At 42.6% G+C, this 23,176-nt stretch overlaps 1 protein-coding gene across 2 annotated transcripts; it reads left to right on the top strand.

Annotated features, from left to right (window-relative positions):
* Window positions 1-346: 346 nt before the first annotated feature.
* Window positions 347-22,730, top strand: LOC103641081 (E3 ubiquitin-protein ligase UPL6). Of its 2 annotated transcripts, none has more exons than XM_020546225.2 (27): window positions 347-529; window positions 645-822; window positions 1,613-1,710; window positions 1,787-1,914; window positions 3,316-3,427; window positions 3,601-3,781; window positions 4,478-4,660; window positions 7,318-7,500; window positions 8,621-8,690; window positions 14,961-15,073; window positions 15,172-15,476; window positions 15,615-15,711; window positions 16,146-16,283; window positions 16,755-16,841; window positions 16,924-17,010; window positions 17,473-17,610; window positions 17,715-17,840; window positions 18,503-18,601; window positions 19,131-19,198; window positions 19,299-19,365; window positions 20,141-20,311; window positions 20,386-20,475; window positions 20,693-20,773; window positions 21,600-21,673; window positions 21,987-22,058; window positions 22,140-22,229; window positions 22,331-22,730. In XM_020546225.2, exons 1-27 carry the CDS (start codon window positions 354-356, stop codon window positions 22,395-22,397), a joined length of 3,279 nt encoding a protein of 1,092 aa, XP_020401814.1. In that variant the 5' UTR covers window positions 347-353; the 3' UTR covers window positions 22,398-22,730. The 2 variants fall into 2 exon arrangements, 1 of the variants encoding a protein (XP_020401814.1); XR_004853141.1 differs by having other exon boundaries at window positions 368-529; window positions 21,600-21,821.
* Window positions 22,731-23,176: the final 446 nt, after the last annotated feature.

Below are 23,176 nucleotides of genomic sequence, written 5' to 3'. Positions count from 1 at the left end.
CGGTGTCTATTACCCTGTTTGTTTCAGTTTTTCAGCTTCTGGCCACCAGAAACTGCCGTGAACTACCAACATCTAGCTTTTCGGACCAATTTTGAGAGAACCGTTTTGATAAAAACCATTCAAAATCAATGTGAACATACAATCAACCGAATTGTCTTAGGTAGTAAGAATCTATCACTTTCTAGATCATAAATTTTATAAACTTTTTTATTTTTCTTTCTACATAATTTTCATGATACTTAAATTTTCTCCACAACTAAATTCTCTCGGCAGTCAGATTTTGAGAAAAGAATGTAAAAAAAACCATATGTGAATTGTGGGTGGAGGGTATTTTTTAAAGCGCGGTAATAAAGATGGCAAATTTGCAAATCTCTGACGTCAGCCGCCACCACCGTCTCGGCTCTTCTTTTCCCCCTCCCCGACTCCCTCTCCGCGTCTCGTCTCGTCTCGTCGCCGCCCGACCCTCGCTCGCCTCTTCCCGAGGTCTCCACGATATTACATCCCCGATCGTGCCCGGGGCTTCGTTCCGGTACTACGATCGAACCGGTCCAAGTTCCTCTTTCCCCCCACGAATTTTGTTGGGGTTTTCTGCTGATTTCTTTTTCGGTTGTCGGTGCGGGCGCGGGCGCGGGCGCGTGGTGCAGGTACGTGAGGGGGTCGGCGATGTTCTTCTCGGGTGACCCGTCGGCGCGGCGGCGGGTCGACCTCGGCGGCCGGAGCAGCAAGGAGCGGGACCGCAAGGTGCTGCTCGAGCAGACGCGCGAGGAGCGGCGTCGGCGCCAGGGCCTCCGACTACAGAACACCTCCGCCACGAAGATCCAGGTCTGTTCACGACTCGCGCCGGGTGCCCGTGGTGTGGCTCGTAGTAGGCGCTGGGGCAGTGCGATCAGGCACTCAGGCAGGGTTTAGCTGCCTCTGCTCTCGGTAGTGTCATGAGTTCTGACTGAGATTCAACTTTGGGAATAAGGCACTCAGGCAGGGTTTAGGCGCTGGGGCAGTGCGATCGGCGGTTGTGAATGGTCATGGTTTAGCTGGTCTACTTCTGCTGAAGACGGGTTCTGTGTTAAATGAGATGGATTAGTGTGTTCATGCTGCCTGTCCAGGCAAGCTATGGTAGCTTACTAAATCACATTTGAAGTTTTTCTTGTCTATTTCTGCACATTAGGCAGGAACATGGGGAAACCAGGGGTGTGGTGTCTGACAGACTGCCAGAGAAATTCTGGCAATTTCCTTTTGGTTTGCTGGGTTTCATGAGTCGAATGGAGTGGGATGTTTGTTCATATATTTGGTTATCTGTATTGTTGTTTTGTGTGTGTGGATTAAATGGCTGGATTTTTTCTTGTTTTCCTTGTTTTTGTTTTTAGGACGTTACAAGGGGCGGGGTTGGGGGGGGGGGAGTTCTCACTTTGCTTTTGTGGGTTAGGCCACACGCAATGCCATGAGCTGGCAAGGTGTTTATTGCAGTTACTTGGTTTTGTTTGCCATTGTGGACCTCCCCAGGATAGTCTAGGCACTTATGAGTGGAATTACCATTCCGGTAGTCGTGCATATTAGCTGACATATGCATACTTTAGTTCATAAAAGATGGAGCTTGACTAATTATAAGCTGCAGAAATTCTTCAGAGGGAAGAAGGCTTTGGAATTGGCACGCTCAGAGGTTCGGAAGAATTTTTGCTCAACTTTTGGGGAGCATTGCGAGCGGATAGAGTGGTAATTATACCTAACCTGAAAGACACATCACGTCCCTAATTGTCAAGCTCTCTGATTACTTTTGTTACTGAATCAGGAACAACTTCGGAACTAATTCTGACTTTCTTCGTCAATTACTGTTTTTCTTTAATGCAAATGAAGACAATGACATAGCTATACTTTGTCAAATCTGCAACTTGCTGCTGCAATATGTTAAACAAGGCGGTAAGTATTATAATCATAATATTATTTAGCAATGTTCTTTTCCTTTTTGGTACTGCATATATTTTGTTGCTGAGCTTCGGTTGCCCCTTGCCAAAACTGAAACTTTGGAATTGCATCTTGTTTATATAACGTAATATAACAAAGTTTAAGGACATGAAGTATCAAACCAGTTACTATTGAAGTAGTATTGCAATATAAGGACCGGGAAGGAAAAAGACAATTAAGGCATTCAGGTGTGTGCTATAGTTCTGATTTTGATGTACTCATGAGAAAACTTGAAATAGTAGAAGAGGATACATCCAATTGAGATCGATTTTCTGGATCAGATATGCATTTGAAAGTTAATTTTGAAGAGCTGATATACGTTGAATGCCAGCTGGGAGGAATTTGCTCCCACTGCTCTGGGTTAATTTTGTATCAAACATTATCAGCAAATATGCTGTCTGTTTAAATTTTACTCCATCCAGGATTTAGAGGCACACTGGGTCTGGAAATGCTTCCGAGATTCACAGGTGCCCAAGTTGTTGCATGCCCTGGTGCTGACGCTCATGTTCAGTCTTCCCGTGTGGGAGTTGCTTCGACATGTGGGCTTTTGAGTCACGGGAGAGCACAGGCCTGGGTGTTATGGGGAGCGTATGCATGTCGCCTTGCAGGGAGTTGGAACGTGCGGCCTGCAGGGCCTGCACTGCAGAGTGGGAAACGAAGGGTTTATCAGCATTCAGAGCTGAGAATTAATGCTACTTAATTTCTCCTTAGTCTTGATGAAAATCGCTTGTGCGCCTGTAAATCCCCGCGGAGGGAGTATTAGCTAACATTCGTACTTAACAAAAATATTGCGCCCTGCCCCCATTTACCCTCACATGTGGACTCGCTAGGCTTTGACTATATATACATTTCTCAGCAGTGGTGAAGCTATAGATCAAATTACAGGGGTGTGTGCCTGCCTTATAGACACGTAGACTTGAACCGTAACCATATTGAAAAATCGATCTACTCAATTGTATTCTATTTTTCGTGGGTGCATCTGCACCCACAAGCTTGTATAAAGCTTCACCGCTGTTTCTCAGACATGTGTTAATTTTATTAATTATCTTATCCCTATTTGATTCTGCTGTTACTTTGTCATAAACTTACAACCATTCTGTATGTAAAAAAATGATCCTTCTGTTTGTGTTTTTTTCAAGTAACATTGATCAATGATATGACGGTTAATTTCTCTAGACGTTGTTATTTCATTATGTTATTTGCATTTTTGAACTCTTCAAGCATTAGAGGATTCTAGTTAGTTTAATATTTGGTACGACTTGCATTTAACTCGGACACAATCTTCTCATCTTGATGTTCTATATTTGTTCTCCTTGTTTTTGTAGCATTGGCTGTATTGATATTTTCTTGTTGCAGGAGATGTTGTAACTCTCTTTACTGGTGTGAATGGCTCCTCACTGCAACCTCTCGTTGCTCACAGAGTAAAAAAAATTACTCTCATCTGTGTGCAAGCAGTCTATCAAAAGAGGTAAGTTCAACCATGCAAAACTGTTTTAGCATTTATTCTTCTTTGGGCATTTCTTTGTGAACACATGTTTAAAACTATCTTCTTGTGTCTTTAATGCCCCCCTCCCCCCAGTGCAGCCTTCCTGCATCAGAAGTTAACAACATAACATGTGACATCGTTATATGTTTTGGCAGGCATGATTGGGGCAGCCAACTTTTGACAACACCTGGAAGCACATCAGTGCCTTCTGTCTCATTACTGGAAACTGTAGGTTGCTTGATAAATCCAAAATTTCCTTGGAACTGCAAAGTAGTAGGTTATCTTCAGCAGAGAAAGATCTATTGCTTATTCCGTGGAATTGTCATATCTGTACCAGTAAGTTCTGTTTCTGTGCTATACTGCTATGGTCTTGTATTTGCTCTTTGACATCCATTTGGATATTTTTAGTTCACCTGACCCTGATAATTGGCACTTGATTGTACATGCCTCTAGTTCCTTCAGTATTGCTATGTAACTGCTAACTTATTTTAAGAAACAACCCCCTTTCTTAAAAGAAATGAAATATCTTGTTTGTGAAAGGTCCTTTAGCTGAGTTGGTCAGGTTGTCTAAGTAGCACTCCTCAGGTTCTGCGTTCAACTTTCCATGGGAGCGAATTTCAGGTTGGGATTAAAAAACCCTCGTTTGTCCCATGCCAAAGCATAGGTCTAAGGTCCAGCCTCTGTCGCAGTCATTCTCACATGGGCTACGGTGCCACTGTATATGAGGGGGTAGGGGTTCGGGGGTTTTCTCGACCTGTGTGAGAAGTTCTTAATACAATACTCGGGGGCTGTCTTACTCCCTGCAGGTCGAGTTTGTTTATTTCTGTAACACCTAAGGCATATGTCGAAACCATGTGTATCAGCCAGGTTTACTTTTTAGGCAAACCATGTTCTGTCATTTATTTGTCTGATAGGTTCTAAAAACAAAAATATCATTTGTCTGGTAGATGACACATGGAGTTTACTCTAATAATGCTAGTGCTACAATGATTTGTTATATAGTTTTTTCTGATCTCTATGACTGTGATACAGCAAAAGGTCAGAAATTCTGGGCATTTTGATGGTACATCTGTGCTGGAGCAAGTTCTCATGCTTGTTGCTTCACATGTTGGCCATCATCCCTGTTGTTGTCTGAAAGTGGATCCAAGATGGAGTTTCTCTTCTCAACTTCTGTCCATCCCTTCTCTATGGCATCGTTTACCACACCTCAAGAAGGTCAGCGTTTCCCTTAATATCTTTGTTTGGCTTTTTGTTGGATTATTTCTAATGATTGACAAACATAGAAATTGTGATACATTTGTTACGAATAAAGGGAATTACAAATAAAAGGAGACAAAACTGAATGATTGTATTGAGGCCCAAAGGGGGACTATATATAGAGTACATGAGGGGCACATGAGGGAATCCTTGTCTAGGAGATCACACTAATACCCTTGACTATTATACCTTAGTACCCCCTCTCAAATGCAACATGAATGCAGTGACGTTGCATTTGGATAGTTGGCACTATGTGTAAGTAATGTGGATTGGAAAGAATAGTTGGTTGAATTTGTCTGAGAGAAAACTCCAGCCAGGTGGCAGAATGCACCTGCCTAATCCTAAGAACAAGGGACAATCTAGGGTTTGCCTCCCTAGGGGTTCAAGTGAGTCTGTCCCCCATGGGTTCTAGTCCTAGGGCACTTGAGTCCGTTCCCTTGCAATGCCTATGCCCTCCCTTTTATAGCCCAAGGGGAGCACATATAAGGGAGCTAGGTCTCGACATGTGGGCCTAGGAATACTAAAAATATGAAGCGCGAAGCAACATATAGAGTTGGTGCCTTGGTGGACCAAGGTCTTCCCCCGCAGCGAGCAAGTATCCTCCCTTGGTCACCGTGCGAGCTCCTCTGGCCAGACTCGTCTTCGCTCCGTCTTGTCAACGTGTGGGTGAAGGCTCTGGCGTAAGCTGCGGCGTATACAGTATACTGCCCCGTCGTCTTGCGTAGGGGAGTAGGTGGATGGTGTCGTCCTGTCCCCTCTGCCTATCTTTTCGCTTGGTGCTGTAGTGGAACAACTAGAGTCATGATGGGAGTTATCCACACGTGGCACAATGGGTCAATGGTCTTCCCCTCGGTAACTCGCGGGTTATTGGCGCGCCCCAGGCGTTGCGTACTGCACACGCCGCCTGCATTTAATACGGGGCGCATGCTACCTGCCACTGGTGGGGACATGTGCACATCCTGCCCATATTTAATGCGGGCGGCCCTCGTGTCAGAGGCTTGTGTCAAGCGACGCCTGGCAGCTTTCGTGATACGCCTCGGGCCACATGGCAGCATCGCACCCCGCCTGGGCAGAGAGAAGTGGTTGGGAGCGCATGCAGACGCGTGGCAGCTTCGGACCTCCCCTGTCCGAGAGTCTGGAAGGCATTTGTGGAGGTTCGGGTCGCATTCGTGATGGCCCGAACATGTGGCGGCACCAGACCTCCCCTGGTTGGAGGTTTGAATAGCACACGTAGGGGTCTGGCCCCAGACTGTAGATGCCGAGCAATCCCACCGACGGGGCGCGTGATGGCGCTGGTGGCCCGGAGGCTAGTGGCCTCATCGGGCCCAAACTCTAAGTTGGAGTAGACTGCTCGTCATCGTATGGCTACGGATAGCCACAGGGGTCCCACCTAGACATAGCAGGAGTGGGTACCCCATATTTGGGGTACCGACATAGTTGATAGAGAGGAAATACATGTACATATATATAGGGGAGGAGGTCTGGAGGCTAAAGGAAACTTACTCAATCAAGAGATATGACATGATCTTGATTGATAGACTCCTCCCCAAATCTCTCTATCCTATCCTTCTATACAAGGCTAGCCGGCTATGGAAGCTAGGCTCTAGGCCGCACAAGTATGGCAGTAGATAACTGTCTAACACCCCCCGCGGTCGAAGCGTCCGTAGAGCGAACGTCGAAGCGTCCTCTGGCGGGCGCGACCACCCTGACCAGTGCAGACGCGTGCCCTGCCGCTGGCTTCCCTGGCGGAGCTCTTCGACGTCCATTCGCTGAAAGAAGCATGAAGGTCCAAGAGGCTGCTGCTGCGTGTCTCCAAGCTGGAGCAACGCATCACCTCGACTTCGGCTACCTCGGCATCTAGGGGCTAGCATCTACATGGAGTGCACACCAGTGTCTTCTCCAGTCTTCTCCAGCCACAACACTCGCACCCTCATGACAAGTGCGGGGGGATTTCAACTGTCGGCTCCTACCTTCGGCTTCTGCTCTACTATCATCGTTTGCAGTGCTCCGGTTGCGACTGTTAGGCCTATTAGGCTCATCCTATTGCTATGACCTGGTGCCCTCTATGTTTATATATAGAGTCCAGCAGGCCATTGCAATAGGATGGGCCTTAACAACGACTGCTGAGGGATGTTAGTGTGTGGTCCTATATGTATGTGTAGGTGGGCTGGCACCACTGTTGGGCTGTCGGCCCATTAGGGATAGGGTTTCACCTAGGTTTGTCTCTATTATGTAACCATCTCCTATGCAATACTATAGGTCTTCCATTATCTTACAACATCTAAGCAAAAAAATATCAAAGATCGACGAGGCCACCTCTGGTAGCAGCAGATGGATGCTCCCCGGTGGCAGCGCAAGAGAGGGGAAGAGTGGTAGATGCATCTAAAACCTATAGCTTTGGTACCATGTTACGAATAAGTGGAGACTGAAACTGGATGACTGTATTGAGGCCCAAAGGGGACTATAAATAGAGTAGAGTACGAGGGACATGAGGGAAACCCTAGACTACTAGGGGATTAAACTGATACCCTTGACTATTATTCTTTAAGGAATTAAGTTCCTTCACCGATTATTCAATGGTATTATATCTGATGTGCTTGTTCTTTATACTTCAGGTTTTCTCAGTTAACGGGTTCAGCAAATATTACATCCATCAAATAGCTTGCTTTTTGCCCAGTCTTGCTGATGTCCTTCCAAATGACATATCAGCTAATCATCCAGGATATGCGTGTGTCCTTGCAAATGTTCTTGAAGCTGCAACCTGGATTTTGTCTGATGCTAAGTTTGCTTCTGATTCAGTAGGTTTTCTTCTACCTTCTGGGTTTCTACTTTCTAGAGCATTTTGTTTGACCACCAAAAGTTGGTTCATGTTGTGAAAACTGGCATTAAGTTGTTATTCCAAAGTAGCTTTTAAATCCATGCGTTCAGATAAGTAAGATTTAGGTCCAAGTATCCATGTCAAGCAGGTTGTCTTTTCACCCCTTAGGCTACTTGATGAATTATGCTACTTGCAAACTCTTAGATGCATTCTTCTGTTATTTCTTATGTAAAAAAGGGCATACCCAAGTCCTGGAGGCTCCCACATAAGTGGGGTCTGGGGAAGGGATAAACCGAGATAAGCCCCCCCCCCCCCCCCCCCCCCCCCCCCCCCCCCCCCCCCCCCCCCCCCCGCAAATGCGGAGAGGCTGCTTTGAATCCGTGACTCAGTGAGACAGCTCTCACCACTGCACCAGACATGCCCTTCTCTATTTCTTATGTAAGATAATAGCAAATCTCAGTTCAATGCTTGTTTCTCTTTTTGCTTATTTGGAGTCTAAGCTAGCTGATTAGCTTCTTGGGAGATGGATATCTTTACCATCCTTCAATCTTGACTCAGTGTCCTGATTTTGAAAAACAATGTTCATTTTCTTGTGGATTTGGTCTAATTTCATGCATTGTATACTAGCCATTTCTTTTTGTTGACCTCGGTTGCTGCTAGTATATTGATTTATTCAGTTGACAGCAAATGTTCTTCTTGGATGTGAAGAAGAGTGCTTCTAAAATCTTAACACAACATAGGGACTTTTAGTTTCAGTACATGAACCAGTGCAGCTAAAATAAATAGGAAAGTGTGGAATCTACCTCTTGTTTTTCATCTTAATGGTGTAGTGTAGTGGGTGGTGGGTGTTGTAAGGGTTCTTACCCCTTGTTTTTCTTCTTAATAGTAAGTAAGATACACAGCTCTCCTGTGTACTCGAGAAAAAAAACAGTGGAATCTATTTTTCATACTTTTCAAAGAGCTTTCCATGTCGGTTATATGTTTTTTCTCGAATACTATGTAGGTTATGTGAGCTATGCTGTCTTAGCTAGTTTTTCACTGTCCATATGTGTGATTTATTTGTTTCTAAATATTTTCCATGCATATTCTTTCCAAACCAGGCGGCTGACATCATTGCTGTTTCTACCTCGTTGTTGGATACCTTGCCAGCAGTCACAACACCTACTGAAAGTAAGTTACATGCCAGCAAATTATGAACTCTGATCTGTTGGAGCATAGCAAGGAAGCTATTTTTTTGTTGGTATGTTGTATGTATTTGTAAGGGTTCTTGGCCCTTTTCTTCTTAATGCAAAGAAACACAGCTCTCCTGCTTTTTTGCGAAAAAATAGCAAGGAAGCTGAGCTAGCTCAGTTGGTTTTGGGTGTGGATGTATGCCCAAACCATCTAGGGGCAAGTCTTTGAGGCAAATTTGGGTGCTTATTTTCTTCTTAATAAAATGCCACCTAGTTCCTTCTAGGTTCTAGTTTTGTTTTCGGTGGCATAGCTTAGCACTGTGTTTATGTGGCCTTATTTTGTTATTATTCAATTTTATTGAAAATCTTTGTTAGCTCTTTTTCTCGGAAAACGCAGGAGGGCTGCACATCATTATATTAAGTAGAGGGGAAAAAGTCCATGTGGACAGATACAAGCATCCCAGGCCCCCTTAAGGCGGCCGAAAACACAAAGACAGGAAAAGATCCATCAGGAGATACAGTAGAAAACACAACCACAAACAACCCACTAAATCCTTCCTGCCGAGCTAAGGGCTGTTGCAAGGCCTAAACATTCCAGATGTTTGGCCCCAGCCATTACCCAACACGCTAGCTCATGAAGCAGGGATATCTGTACTTTGCCAATTGATGAACATTTTAATGGACGTATATTTAAAAACTACTAACTTCACTGTCCGAATTTACTCAAGGATTCATGGGACAAATCAGCCATGACCTGCAATTAATAAACTAGCAATTGAAGGAGCCAGAGAGTATTTATCCTACATGGCCACACTCTAGGGTTTGAATGCCTTTGGCCTTGATAGACATGGATCTTAAAGAAATATTTAAATTTGACAAGCAAGTGAACCATCTGAGAGGAAATAAATATTCAGTCAGTTAGGGCTTATTTGCATGGAGGATTACTTTGACAAATCCTGAAAATTTTTAGAGCAGTCCCTCTTATCTGAACTGGGCCTAATTCCTTTCCATCTGTGTGTTACTAACCTGGATGGCAATAATATATGGGCCTTATGGGCCTTAACACCCCCTGTCAAACTCAAGGCGGAAGTGGAGGATTTGAAGCATTGAGTTTGATTAGATGAAACTGATGTTGTGCCCTAGTTTGTGCTTTTGTGAAGAAATCCGCAAGCTGTAATTCTGAGGGCACATATTGAAGATCAATGGTCTTCTGATGACAATGAGATCTAGTGAATGAGACATCAACACCAATGTGTTTTGTGAGTTCACGCTTCACTGGATCATGACAAATTTGTATAGCTCCAGTGTTGTCACAGCGAAGAAGTGTAGGCGAGTCACAATAAACGCCTAGATCAGCCAAGAGCCAACGAATCCAGATAATCTCAGCAGTAGTAGTAGCCAGGGCTCGAAGTTCTGCTTCAGTACTAGATCTAGATACAGCAGCTTGCTTCTTGGATTTCCAAGCAACAGGAGATGATCCAAGAAGAATACAGTAACCAGTGATGGAGCGACGATCTGTAGGATCACTGGCCCAGGTAGCATCAGAGTAAGCATGAAGCTGAAGTGGGGAATTTGAGTCATAAAATAAATATTGTTGTTTTGTCCCCCGTAGATATCGAAGCACACGAAGTAAGTGCCCATAATGAACTGATGTAGGAGCAGAGACAAACTGACTCAAGATCTGAACCGCATGAGCAATATCTGGCCTGGTGACAGTAAGGTAAACTAAGCTGCCAACAAGATGTCTATATCGAGATGGATCCTCCAAAGGTGTCCCATCTGTAGGACGAAGAGATAAGTGAAGATCCATAGGCGTGGCAACAGTGCGAGTATCACTAAGACCAGAACGATCAAGAAGGTCTTGTATGTACTTGGCCTGAGAAAGGTAAATACCATTTTGGGTCTGCAAAACCTCAATGCCCAAGAAATAACTGAGTGCCCCCAAGTCAGACATTTGAAATTCCTTACTCAGAGACGCCTTCACATGAGCAATATGGTCTGGATCATCGCCTGTAATCAACATGTCATCAACATATAATAATAGCAATGTGCGTCCTCGTGAAGAAACATGAATGAACAATGCATGATCATGATCACTAGAATAGAAACCACAAGCCTTGATGACAGAAACAAATCTCTCAAACCAAGCACGAGGAGCTTGTTTGAGACCATACAAGGCCCGACGGAGACGACATACATGCCCTGATGGAACCTCTATCCCAGGAGGTGGATGCATATAGACTTCCTCATGTAAATCACCATGAAGAAAAGCATTTTTTACATCCATCTGAGAGATAGTCCAAGAAGATGAGGCTGCAACAGCAAGTAAAGCTCGGACAGTAGTCAGATGGGCCACAGGTGCAAAAGTCTCATCATAGTCAATACCCTGTGTCTGTTGAAAGCCTCTGGCCACAAGACGAGCTTTATATCGCTCAATAGACCCATCAGATTTGGTTTTAACCTTGAATACCCATTTGCACGTGATAGGTACAACACCAGCAGGTAACGGAACAACATTCCATGTACATGTGCGATGAAGGGCATTTAATTCATCAGTCATAGCAAGCTGCCACTCAGGTATACCAGACGCCTCTTTATAAGATGATGGTTCAGCAATGACTGCACCAGCACGGGAAAACCCATAACGTTCTGGAGCTGCAATGGTGCCACGGTCACGAAGATGATACCCCTGATTAAAAACAACATGAGAGTCATCATTGTTAGTACAAGTATCAGCAACAGGATCGTCATCAGGACTGGCCGTGGGAGTAGAGCGAGGACGACGAATGTAAGTCTGAGTGACAGGTGGTTTGGAAGAGTAAGACGGAGATGATGTGGAAGTGGAAGGTGGTGTGATGGGAATAAGGACATCTGGGGTAGAAACAGTAGGTGGTGATACTGATGAAGTTTCAGAAATGGGAGGAAGGCTCATGAAGGAGGTAGACTCTGTGGAATAAAAAGAAGAATGAGTGGAAGAGTTGTAAAAGAAGGGACGATTTTCATTGAAGCTCACATCTCGAGAAATACGCATGCGACGAGAAGATGAATCATAACATCGATAGCCTTTATGTTCAGGGCTGTATCCAAGAAAAACACACTCAACAGATTGAGCAGTCAATTTAGTACGTTCACGAGGTGATAATAGTACATAACACGTACATCCAAAAACTTGAAGGTGGTCATATCGTGGAGGAGTTTCGAAAAGAACTTCACCAGGTGTTTTGTCAGAGAGTTTGGATGACGGTTGTCTATTGATGAGGTAAACCGCAGTAGAAACTGCTTCACCCCAAAAATGTGACGGGACAAAAGAAGATATCAACAAAGTGCGAGCAGTTTCTATAATGTGACGATGTTTGCGTTCAGCCACACCGTTCTGTGCATGAGCACCAGGGCAAGAAAGCTGAGCAAGAGTACCCTCTGAAGTCAAAAACTAGCGGAAATTATCAGATAAATATTCACCACCAGAATCAGAACGAAAGGTTTTAATGTGAGTGGAAAATTGAGTGTGAATCATATGAGCAAAGGTTTTATAAATAGAAATCAGCTCAGAGCGGCGTTTCATGAAATAAATCCAAGTGTAGCGAGAATGATCATCAATAAAAATAACATAGTATTTATATCCACCTTTTGACACAAAAGGTGCAGGACCCCAAATATCAGAGTGAACCAAATCAAAGGGTTGAACAGAATGAGAATGACTAGTAAAATATGGAAGTTGTATTTGTTTTCCAAGATGACAACCCTTACAATGAAAATCAGACTCAACCGAAGTATGACCTAAGCAACCTGACTTTATTAGAGTAGACAATCTAGATCCACACAAATGACCTAGACGATGATGCCACTGGGCAAAAGACGCAACAGAAGCAAGGGTAGCTGAAAGCACATGCGCTGGAGATGTAGCCAAGGAAGGAAGCCGCAAAGAGTCCAAGATGTAGAGGCGAGGAGCAGCTCTACGGCGACGGCCAGTCCCAATCACTTCCCCTGTGCGAAGGTCCTGTACAAAACAAGATGAGTCATCAAATCCGACAAAGCAATTATGATCCGTAATTTGGCCTACTGAAAGAAGGTCCATAGATAGCTCAGGAACAAAGAAAATATTAGGAACTGTAAAGTGTGGATCTGAAAGAGAACCCTTATGAGTAATGTGGCATACAGTACCATCAACTGTCTGCACTGAAGCATCATCTGTGACAGGTGTAGTAGAAGCCAACTTTGACTGATCAGATGTGACATGAAAGGAAGCTCCTGAATCAAGTACCCAGGCCGACTCTGAAGTACAAGCGGACGAAGTGGCAGCAACAACAACTGAGCCTCTATTAGATGGTCCTGGACCACGACCACGAGCAGCACGTCGTGCATGGAAATCAGTCAATTTATCAGGGAACTTGACAAAGCAAAGCTCAGATCGATGATTGGTCTTGCCACAATGATCACAAGGCTTGAAGATATTCTTAGGTTTCTGGGCAGCAGCCAACACACTGTGAGGATTACCACCAGTAGAGGACAGAGAATTAAGACGAGTCTCTTCAGCAAGTAAAGCAGACAACGCCTTAGCCATTGTGAGAGTGTCAGAACCCTGAAGTAAACGAGCACGAAGAGAATCAAACTCGGCCCGAACGCCCATAACAAATCTGTAAGTGAAGAACTTCTCAATAAACTTATGAGCCGGACACAGATCAGCGGTACAAGCAGGCACCATTGATGTCAAAGCACTCATCAGGCGATCAAAGGCTGAGTAGTACTCATCAATACTCATATCATTTTGCTCAATAACATGTGTCTGCTGCATGAGAGTGTGTAATAGAGCACCACTGTCCTGAACAAAACGCTCCTTCAAATGAGACCAGATGGCTTTAGCAGTTTTGAATTTAGACAAGCTCATAATCATCGACGGTTTGACGCTGTTCACCATAGCAGCCATTACTTTACCATCATTAAGCTGCCATGTTTTGATATCAGCAGCATTGCGACGATCATCAGCAAGAACAGGTGCCGCATCAGTCAAATGGAAGAGTAATCCATGTCCCCGGAGTGCAGTCTCAACACAGAAAGCCCACTCCGGATAATTTTGACCATCAAGAGTGATATTGACCACAATAGCATTTTTCGCCATATTGAATCCAATGGAAATCAGTGAAACCAAACAAACCAGAGGAGCCGCAGCTGACAGCAGCCCGACGTGGACGAGTTGACGAAGATCCTGGGCAGCGGAAGCCGAGACCTGCTGCAGATAATCTAGATCACCGCGACTCTGCCCGCAATGACAGCCACCTGCGCAGAAGCAGCGACGACAGCGACGGTGCAGAGATCTGCAGTCCTGCTGTCGCAGAAGTGGCGCGGGCGCAGCGCAGAAATGGTGACGGCGTAGAGCAGGCGCAGGCGGACGGCACAGATCTGAGACGGACGACGCAGATCCGGTGACGGCGCAGAGCAGAAATCTGGCGAGATCCGATCGAGATCCGCTCCTGGCGGGCACAGGAAGAAGGCGGCGGACTCCTTGCGGGCACAGGAAGGGCGGCGGCCTACCGAGATCCGCTCCTGGCGGGCACAGGAAGGGCGGCGGACTCCTGGCGGGCACGGGAAGATGGCGGCGGACGGCCACTGGCGGCGGGCGACGCAGAGAAGATCCGCGCACAGGAAGAAGACGGCGGATCCGCGCGCAGGAAGAAGACGGCGGACTCCAGGCGGGGCCCCTGGCTGCGGGCGACGCAGACAAGATCCGCGCAGGACTCCTGGCGGGCAGACGGCACAGTGGCAGCTCGATCCGCGATGGCAGATCGAGGAAGAAGCTGCAGACGGGGCGCAGACCGAGATCCACCCCTGGCGGCGGACGTTGCAGGCAAGGGGAAGGCCACGCGACGGAGAGAGACAGCGCGACGGCCAGAGGGCTGACCGGAGAGCTGGCCGCGATGGCAGCACAGTGACGGCGCGACGGCGCCAAAAATTTGGAACAGGGTCGGGTTTAGATGTAAACCCTAACCCTAACCTGCTCTGTTACCATGTTACTAACCTGGATTAGGCGAGATAATAGCCCCCTCGGGTACTGTAGCATATATATAGGCAGGCAATAATATATGGGCCTTATGGGCCTTAACACTGTGCATAACATGTACATAGCTTTTCAAAGCATACCTATTAAGCCAATCACGAGGCTATGAACTAGGACTAGGTTCCCTGTGGGATCTAGTTATTGCATATCAAAGGTCTGACTAATATGATAAGATAAACTCTAAATCTCTAATACAAGTTTTTTTAATATATACAGGGGCAGATGATGATGATGAGACACCCATGGATGTTGATATTAAAATTAATCTTGATGTTGATTTGGAAAGACAGATAACTGCAGCAATTGATCCAAAGCTACTTCAACATTTGGTACGAATCCTAAACAACTGTGGATGTTCTTGCCCATGACCCAATGGGGCTTCTTATTCTTTTATATCCTGTTTGACCATAGGTTGTCTAATTCATAGGTGAATGCTCTCTTCAGAGGTACATTAAGCATAAATGATTCTGATCTGTCTGAACCATCAGATGCTGAAGTGGATGCTGTAGGATGTATTTGTGCTTTTCTTCATGTCACATTCAATACATTCCCTCTAGAGCGAATTATGACTGTACTGGCCTACCGGACTGAAATTGTTCCTGCACTGTGGAACTTCATAAAGCGGTGCCATGCAAACCGAAGATGGCCATTTTTTTCGAAGTTTGCATCTTCATTACCTGCTGATGCTCCTGGTTGGCTCCTTCCCATGTCTGTATTCTGTCCCATATACAAGTAAGGCAGTCCCCCCTTCCTTACTGTGAAACTCCTGTTAGCGAATAATGTTTTTTTTATAACGGCTTGTTTTATCAATTTATTGGGTAGAAGTGCAACAACTTCCCTCAGATGCTTTGTCTTTGCTTCTCATACCAGGCACATGTTGAAGATCATTGATAATGGGGAGTTTTATGAGCAAGAGAAACCCCTTTCCCTTAAAGATTTGAAGTCCTTGGTTCTTATTTTAAAGCAGGTATAATAACACAGCTATTACCATTGTGTTATCATAAGCCATTCTCGTGCTGTGTTTAGCATACAATTTTTTTAAACATCATAGCTGTTGTTAGTTACTGTGGTCCTCTTATGCTTTCTGTTGTTGGTTATAACTCATTAACTCTCCCTTTGTTCTGATCTTATGGAAGCTCTGTTATTGGTGGGTGCACGTGCACCCTGTTTTCAAGCATGCTAAGTCCCTGTAGTAATTCTGACTGGGATACAAGTTCCAGTCCTGTTTTGTACTTGTTAACTAAGCCTATAAAAATTTGAACAAAAATAGTGGCATTTTCTGAAACTGTCAAAAAGAGGGCATACATCATAATTCATAACTATTGTTTCAACTGTGATTTGCTGTCCTACAATATTGAGTGTGCATTGTTGGTTTCGATTGAATACTACATGAATCTGCAGGCATTATGGCAACTTTTGTGGATTATTCCATCCTCTTCTACTCAGAAAGTGTCATCCAACCCTTCAGGCCTTAAGAAGTTGTCAGTGGAGAATGTCAAGATCAGAGCTAGGGTTGGGTTGTCTGAATTGCTCACACAGGTTGATAATCTCGTCTTGATACCATGTTATTATTTCTTCTATTGGTTTCTTTGAATTCTGATTTTGGGCAGGTTGTGTATCTTTTTTGTTGTAAGGACTTTGAGAAAATGCAAATGATACTGTATGCATACTGGACTTACTGGTGTTTCTTTGGGTAGTGCACATGTGGTCGGTTGTCTCGGGAAACACATCATGAACCTTATGCTGTGCCATGAATTTCTGTTTATAGTTTTATTCAGGGCCAAAGGATGGTTCTTCAGTTACAAGACTAATATTTGAGCATTAGTATTATTTGTTTTGCAGTCATTTCTTGTTTATTTATATGAATTCTGTCTGTCTGTGAGTGGTTTCTGTTGACTATTGCTGTTTTATGTCTGTTTTGATTAAAACGTGCAGCTACTCCATATACGGAGTATTATTTAATTATAAGATATAGTTCATTATGTTAATTTAAGTGCTACCTCATCGCAGTTGCAAGACTGGAACAACCGACTTCCATTCACTTCTGCAAGTGATTTCTATTCCCAAGAAGCAACAAGCGAAAATTTTGTGTCTCAGGTATGAATGCATATGCTATTTTGGATTAACTGAAATGTATTTCATGTGTTCATTCTTCTATGACTATGCATGTGTTTTTCAGGCAATACTTGGTAATACTCGAGCATCAGAGATCATAAAGCTTGCTCCTTTTTTGGCTCCATTTACCAGTCGAGTCAAAATATTCACTGTAAGTTACCGCTAATTTATCGTGTAAATAGTGCTGACTGCTGAATAAGACATGTGTGTACTTGTTCAAAAAGTATAATTGTTATAAATTGCTTGAAAACGACAGCTAGCAGCTGAAGTAAAGTGGAGAAAAGAATGCACAGATAGTAAAATTCAGGAGTAAACTTCATACTGTTTGTGAGAAAAACAGCTGGAATAGCACAAAATAAAAAAACTGCTTACACCTATTGCTGCTGAAAATTTTCTTTTTTTGTTCAATGATGGGATTGATAATTGATTTGTTTCATGAGCATGTGGCATAAACTCCTTATAGGCTAAAGATTGCATTGTTTTCATTTTCTTGAGAAGCATGTAGCTATGGCTGTTGACCAATTTTCAATCATTAAACTATTTTGAGCAATGTCTTAAGTTTGGTACATATTTTAGAACAATGCCTTAATTTTTTAAAACTTTCTGTGAGCAGTCCCAATTAACGAGTTCTAGACAATCAACATCACATTCTGCATTGACAAGACAACGGTTCAAAATAAGAAGAAACCGACTTCTGGAAGATGCTTTTGATCAGCTAAGTTTGCTTTCTGAAGAAGATCTCAAAGGACCGGTATGATGATATACTCTTACCTTTCCTCATGGCTTTAACACATGACACATATTCTGCTGAAGTGCTAATAGCATATGATATTTCAAACTTCTTGATGTATGTAGATTCGAGTTTCATTTATTAATGAACATGGCGAGGAAGAGGCTGGAATCGATGGTGGTGGAATTTTCAAGGATTTCATGGAAAATATTACTCGAGCCGCTTTTGATGTGCAGTACGGTCTCTTCAAGGTATCTGTTTTTTTTTGGGTTGATGTCATTGCAGCAGTAATGGCCATTATTTTTTTGTGCAAGGTTTTAAAGTCGGCTAGTCGACTGTAGTCGCCTGAGCACCGATAAGGTGACTAAACGCGATTAGTCGTCGATTTGCTCGATTAGTCGAGCCTAGTCAATTTCTAGTCGTCCACCTATAATAGGACCATGTGTGTGTATATATATCAATATATATAGCTGTAGCAGGACTGCAGGACAACAGTAGCTAGAGCAGGACAACAGTATACTATATTGCAGATCAGCAGATCTATTGACAATATCACAATGTAAATGCAAGCATGTTTTCACTAAAAGTAAAAGGTAAAGATCACTTACCTTAGATATCGTACACCCTAATTGAGCAGGACAACAGTACACCCTAATTGAGCTCGCTCTAGCGATAAGGCCGACTAATCACGATTAGTCAGACGATTTTAAAACCTTGTTTATGTGTCCGAATACCTGTTGCGTGCCACTAAGTTAGTTGAATGATGGTTCACACATGTATTTTTTTATGTCAAACACATTTGCTCTGGTGGAATAGCTGTTATATAATATACTTGTAGTATTCCTTTACTGATTGGATGAGACCTCATCACCTCACATGCTTCTTTTGGAATTCTTGATTTTTTCTTTTGTAGGAGACGGCTGATCATCTTTTGTACCCAAACCCAGGATCAGGATTGGTTCATGAACTACATCTGCAATATTTCAATTTTCTTGGAAGTCTACTTGGGAAGGTACATGCCCCCTTTTTCCGTCGCTAAGCAGATACTTGATCTATCTCCTAGATTCTTGCATAATCTGGGGTTTGTGGCCTAAAATGAAGTGGTTTGAGCCTTTACTCTTAGTTTAAAATGGAACCAAAATCAAGATGTTTTAAGGATGTCCAGCACCAAGGAGTTGGATTAGATCTGGAGCTTGCCAATAGAGGCCCTCAGTTTAAGTTAACTTGTGGCGTTCCCTAAGACTTAGGTTGGCATCCAAAATATTGTTTTACTACTTTGAATTTTCATTCCTAGTGTTCCACAATTTCGTGAGGTCATTCAAAGCTGGAGGGTAGCAGGAGTTTCAACGCCACACTGGAGCTGCCCCAAGTTTCTTAGGGTTTAATGTTGTGCCACTCAAATTTTTTGTTGACTGAATGCCCGTGCAAAAGTTGTTACTACATTTTTTTGTATTGGGTGCTGCATGAAGCTAGCTATAGCATAGTTTCTTTAAGTAGTTGTCATGATCCTGGTATTATTTTTCTTGTTCATGTTTTTTCAGGCAATGTATGAAGGCATACTTGTTGACTTGCCATTTGCAACGTTCTTCTTGAGCAAGGTGAAACAAAAGTACTCATCTGCCTCCCTCCCTCGTTCTTTGTGTTTTTTTGTGGTACATTTTTTTGTTGATTAATGTTTAGCTTGTACTGATCTTCTACTCATCTATTAGATACAATTTTTTAAATGATCTTCCTTCATTGGATCCAGAATTGTATCGACATCTTCTATTTTTAAAGGTTTGTCCCTATTTCTATTAATGGGTAAAGTAGATATATGTTCCTGGAGTTGGAAAGAATCATCTTTTCTAGATGTGTAATTAGATCCTGCTGCTATGTTGCACAAACCATTGAACTTTCTGACTTACTAGTTACTCCCTTTGTGCCAAAATGTAATTCATTTAAGTTGTGTACTAAGTCAAACTTCTCTAAACTTGTTAAGAAAAATGTGCGAACATCTAGAGCATCAAACTAGTTTAATTAAATCCACCATTTCTTTGATATCGTAGATGTTAATATATTTTCTATAAATTGGTCAAAGTTGAGAAGTTTGTGTTTGGCTTAGGAGGTAGGACAAAACTAAAACGACTACGTTTTGGAATAGAGGAAGTAGTATTTGCAATTTTCTTATTAAAGCATTTTCTAGTCACCAAATAGTAATATGTTTTTTGAGAAAACGAAATAATCCAGCTTTATGCATGATACTGTAATCCAGATATTGAGATGTGGAAGGTTATTTCTGGCCTTTATACTAGTCACCAAATAGTAATATGTTCCTTTATGCTTGTTTCTGGCCTCCATAAGGAGGCCCTGTATTCGGGTCCTTTCCGACCCTTTTTTCTTCTTACTTAATAAAATGAGGCGCAGTTCTCCTGCGTTTTTCGAGAAAAAAAGATGTGGAAGGTTGTTGATGTTTTGTATTTGCATAGCTGTGGATACTAGGATACAAATTTGAGTTCATTCCAATCTGATGTTCAGTTTGTCCCTACTGGTCTCACTTCTTTTCCATTCTCAGCATTACAATGGTGATATCTCAGAGTTGGAACTGTATTTTGTTATTGTGAATAATGAATATGGTGAACAATGTGAAGAAGAACTTCTCCCTGGTGGGAGGGACATGCGTGTTACGAATGATAATGTTATTACTTTTATCCATCTTGTTGCCAATCATCGGTTAAACTACCAGGTAAAAAGATTGTAGTCATATCATTTGGATGCATTGGAAGGCTTTGCTAATTGTTTTCCTGGTTTCTATCATAGATCCGTGCACAAAGTACACACTTCTTGAGAGGTTTTCAACAGCTTATACCAAAAGACTGGATTGATATGTTCAATGAACATGAAATTCAGGTACTTCAACAGTTCAACTTACTTCACCACTACATGGGTTTCTATCTCTGGTGATATTGAATGGAGTGTGTACATTTGGCAAAAATAGTGCTACTATAGTAGTATAGTTGCTGAACTGCTTTGGCTTCATTTTTGTTGTTTTGTTTCAGAGAAAGCGGTATTTTAACATGGCATGTTCCTACCTTGTTTTCTTATATGTATGTGTTGTCTCCTTCAGGTTCTTATATCTGGCTCTTTAGAAAGCTTGGATATTGATGACTTGCGGTCGAACACCAACTATTCTGCAGGATATCATCCAGTATGTGATTCTTTCTTATGTAGCAAGGCCCATATTTTCATCACTCAATGTAGCTTAGCAATCCTATTGGAATTTGACTGAGACCGCATGATTTATGTAATGCTGTATCAGTAGGCACACTTTGTGGACTACTCTTATTTGCTTTAAAAGGACTGAAATATTGTGGATAGTAGCTGTGCAAAAACCTGGTTGTGAATATAAGTTCATGATATAGTGGTGTACCTGGTGAACCTCACAGTCCTTTCAAATGTAGAAGGAAGAATATCCCCCCTTCTGCCTGTTCTTAAGCAAATTTGAGCAAGGTATTGTCCAATTGAAGCTAATAAAACAGCATAGTTTTGGTCATCTGGACTGTCAAGTTTTAGTCAAGTATCATCATCAAAACGTTCACATAAAATTTGGACATCACAACCAAAAACTCAGATATATGCACTGTCTTTTTAAGTTCTTAGTCAAGTATTAGCGCTATTTGTCACCTAGGGTGATAAACCAGTGGTCTATCACCTGGATTTGACCCAATACATTCAATTAAGGCCTTGTTCGGTTAATTCCGTTAACCATGGATTCGATGAGATTGGAAAAAATTAAGAATAAGTTTGACTTGTTTGGGATTTAAACCCACCCAATCCCACTCAATCCACATGGATTGAGAGCTAACCGAACAAGCCCACACATGTCTAGTTGGTTCAACTGTACCATTACGAGCAGGTGATGGACCATTGGGTTTATGACAAAAGGTGACAAATATCAAATACACGCCCCCGCGCTCGAAGGTCAGATCATTTTTGTTGATCTTATCTAGCGAAGTGATGGCTTCTTTTTCCAGGATCATGAGCTTGTTGAGATGTTTTGGGAGGTCTTGAAGAGCTTAAGTTCAGACAACCAGAAAAAATTTCTCAAGTTAGTGTCTCTTCTACTAGCTTTTCCCCCCTTACCGTTCACTCGCTAGCAACTGTTTAAGTTGTATTTTTTAACACTAATACATACTATGTCCTTTTTTTACATGTGATGTTTAATGTCATATATCTAAAAACACGGGAGCATTCATGTTAGCTCCTCTCCCTCTTCTTTGCGCTGCTGTTTTATCTAGAGATCTCTTTGTGGCATGTAGGCCGCCACATTATTCACTATGACTTGTGGTCCTGTGGAAGTGTAACAAACAATAAATCGAGTATGTAATATTCTGTGTATGTTGATGCCAATAAATGGACAGGTTTGTGACTGGATGTTCTCGTGGCCCCCTCCTTGGATTTCAGTATCTCGAACCGAAATTTTGCATTCAGAGGTCTGCTCTACATCCAAGTGCTTATTTATCTTCCATATGAAATGATGAAATGTTCTAATTTTTTTGTCCCATTGAATGCAGAGCTGGTGTTCCAGGTCTGGAGGAGCATGCAGACCGCTTGCCGACATCAGCTACCTGCATGAACCTTCTGAAGCTCCCCCCCTATAAAAGGTTCGTAGAACTATTGTTTCTTGGTCACCCATGAATTACTGCGCATTCTGTTTGATGAAGTGATTACAACTTTACTAACAGTTGCTTTGGTCCTTGAACAGCAAGGAGCAGATGCAAACCAAACTATTGTACGCGATAAATTCAGAAGCTGGTTTTGATCTAAGTTGATCATGATCGGGATTCAGTATTTGCAGTTCAGATAGTCGCTATTAAAGGCACCAAGGGCCGAACTCAACCAACCATCGGCCCCATTTGAAGCCCCATGAATGAAGGAAATGAAGGAAAAAAAGAAAGAAACGCAGTTGTTTCTCAGAGTAGTTGAATGTCTGGAGGGAGGCTGCAATATAGCTGTCTGCTAACTAAGGGCTTCGTTCTCCAAGAGAAATAGGCAGACGCTGTCTAATCAATCATGGGCATGTACATATGTGCATCATTTTATACAGAAATTTTATATGTATCTAATCAATGCTGGTTTGCGGTCATCTGGTCCTTTTTGGCGCATCACTTGCTCACCTTATCCCAATTTAGGGCTGATTTGTTAACAATAGAATTAGATGGGATACATGAGAGGAAATCCATTACTATTTAAAATTAAATAACAAGGGATTTTCTCTCATGGATCTCATCCAATTCTTTTGTTACCAAATCAGCACTTAGTCTTTGGAAGGAGGGGATTGAGGGGTGTAATCTAGCTTATCAATTATATAAACACTTAATGACCTATTTATGGATTACTATAATCTAGGTATCTAGATTATATAATCTACATAATAATCTGTGTTGTTTGTTAGTATTTTTAACTTTTTTAAGCTGAATTATATATATAAAGAGTAAACAAACATAGCCTAAATAATCTGAATTATATAATATAGATTAAATAATCTAGGTGTAGCTGTCCGGCAATCTAGCTTTTTGAAACTTTGATTATTGATTTAGTCATATGTTGC

The sequence above is a fragment of the Zea mays genome, chromosome 10, assembly GCF_902167145.1.
Source record: "Zea mays cultivar B73 chromosome 10, Zm-B73-REFERENCE-NAM-5.0, whole genome shotgun sequence".
Taxonomy (NCBI): Eukaryota; Viridiplantae; Streptophyta; class Magnoliopsida; order Poales; family Poaceae; genus Zea; species Zea mays.
This window is presented reverse-complemented; position numbering and strand designations above follow the sequence as displayed.

Bases quoted from the DNA above. Each gene is read 5' to 3' on its own strand.
- LOC103641081 (XM_020546225.2), top strand. From the start codon at position 354: ATGGCAAATTTGCAAATCTCTGACGTCAGCCGCCACCACCGTCTCGGC. The intron at 17,841-18,502 runs GTATCTGTTTTT...TTTCTTTTGTAG, and splicing joins TGCAGTACGGTCTCTTCAAG to GAGACGGCTGATCATCTTTT. The intron at 21,674-21,986 runs GTTAGTGTCTCT...ATAAATGGACAG, and splicing joins AACCAGAAAAAATTTCTCAA to GTTTGTGACTGGATGTTCTC.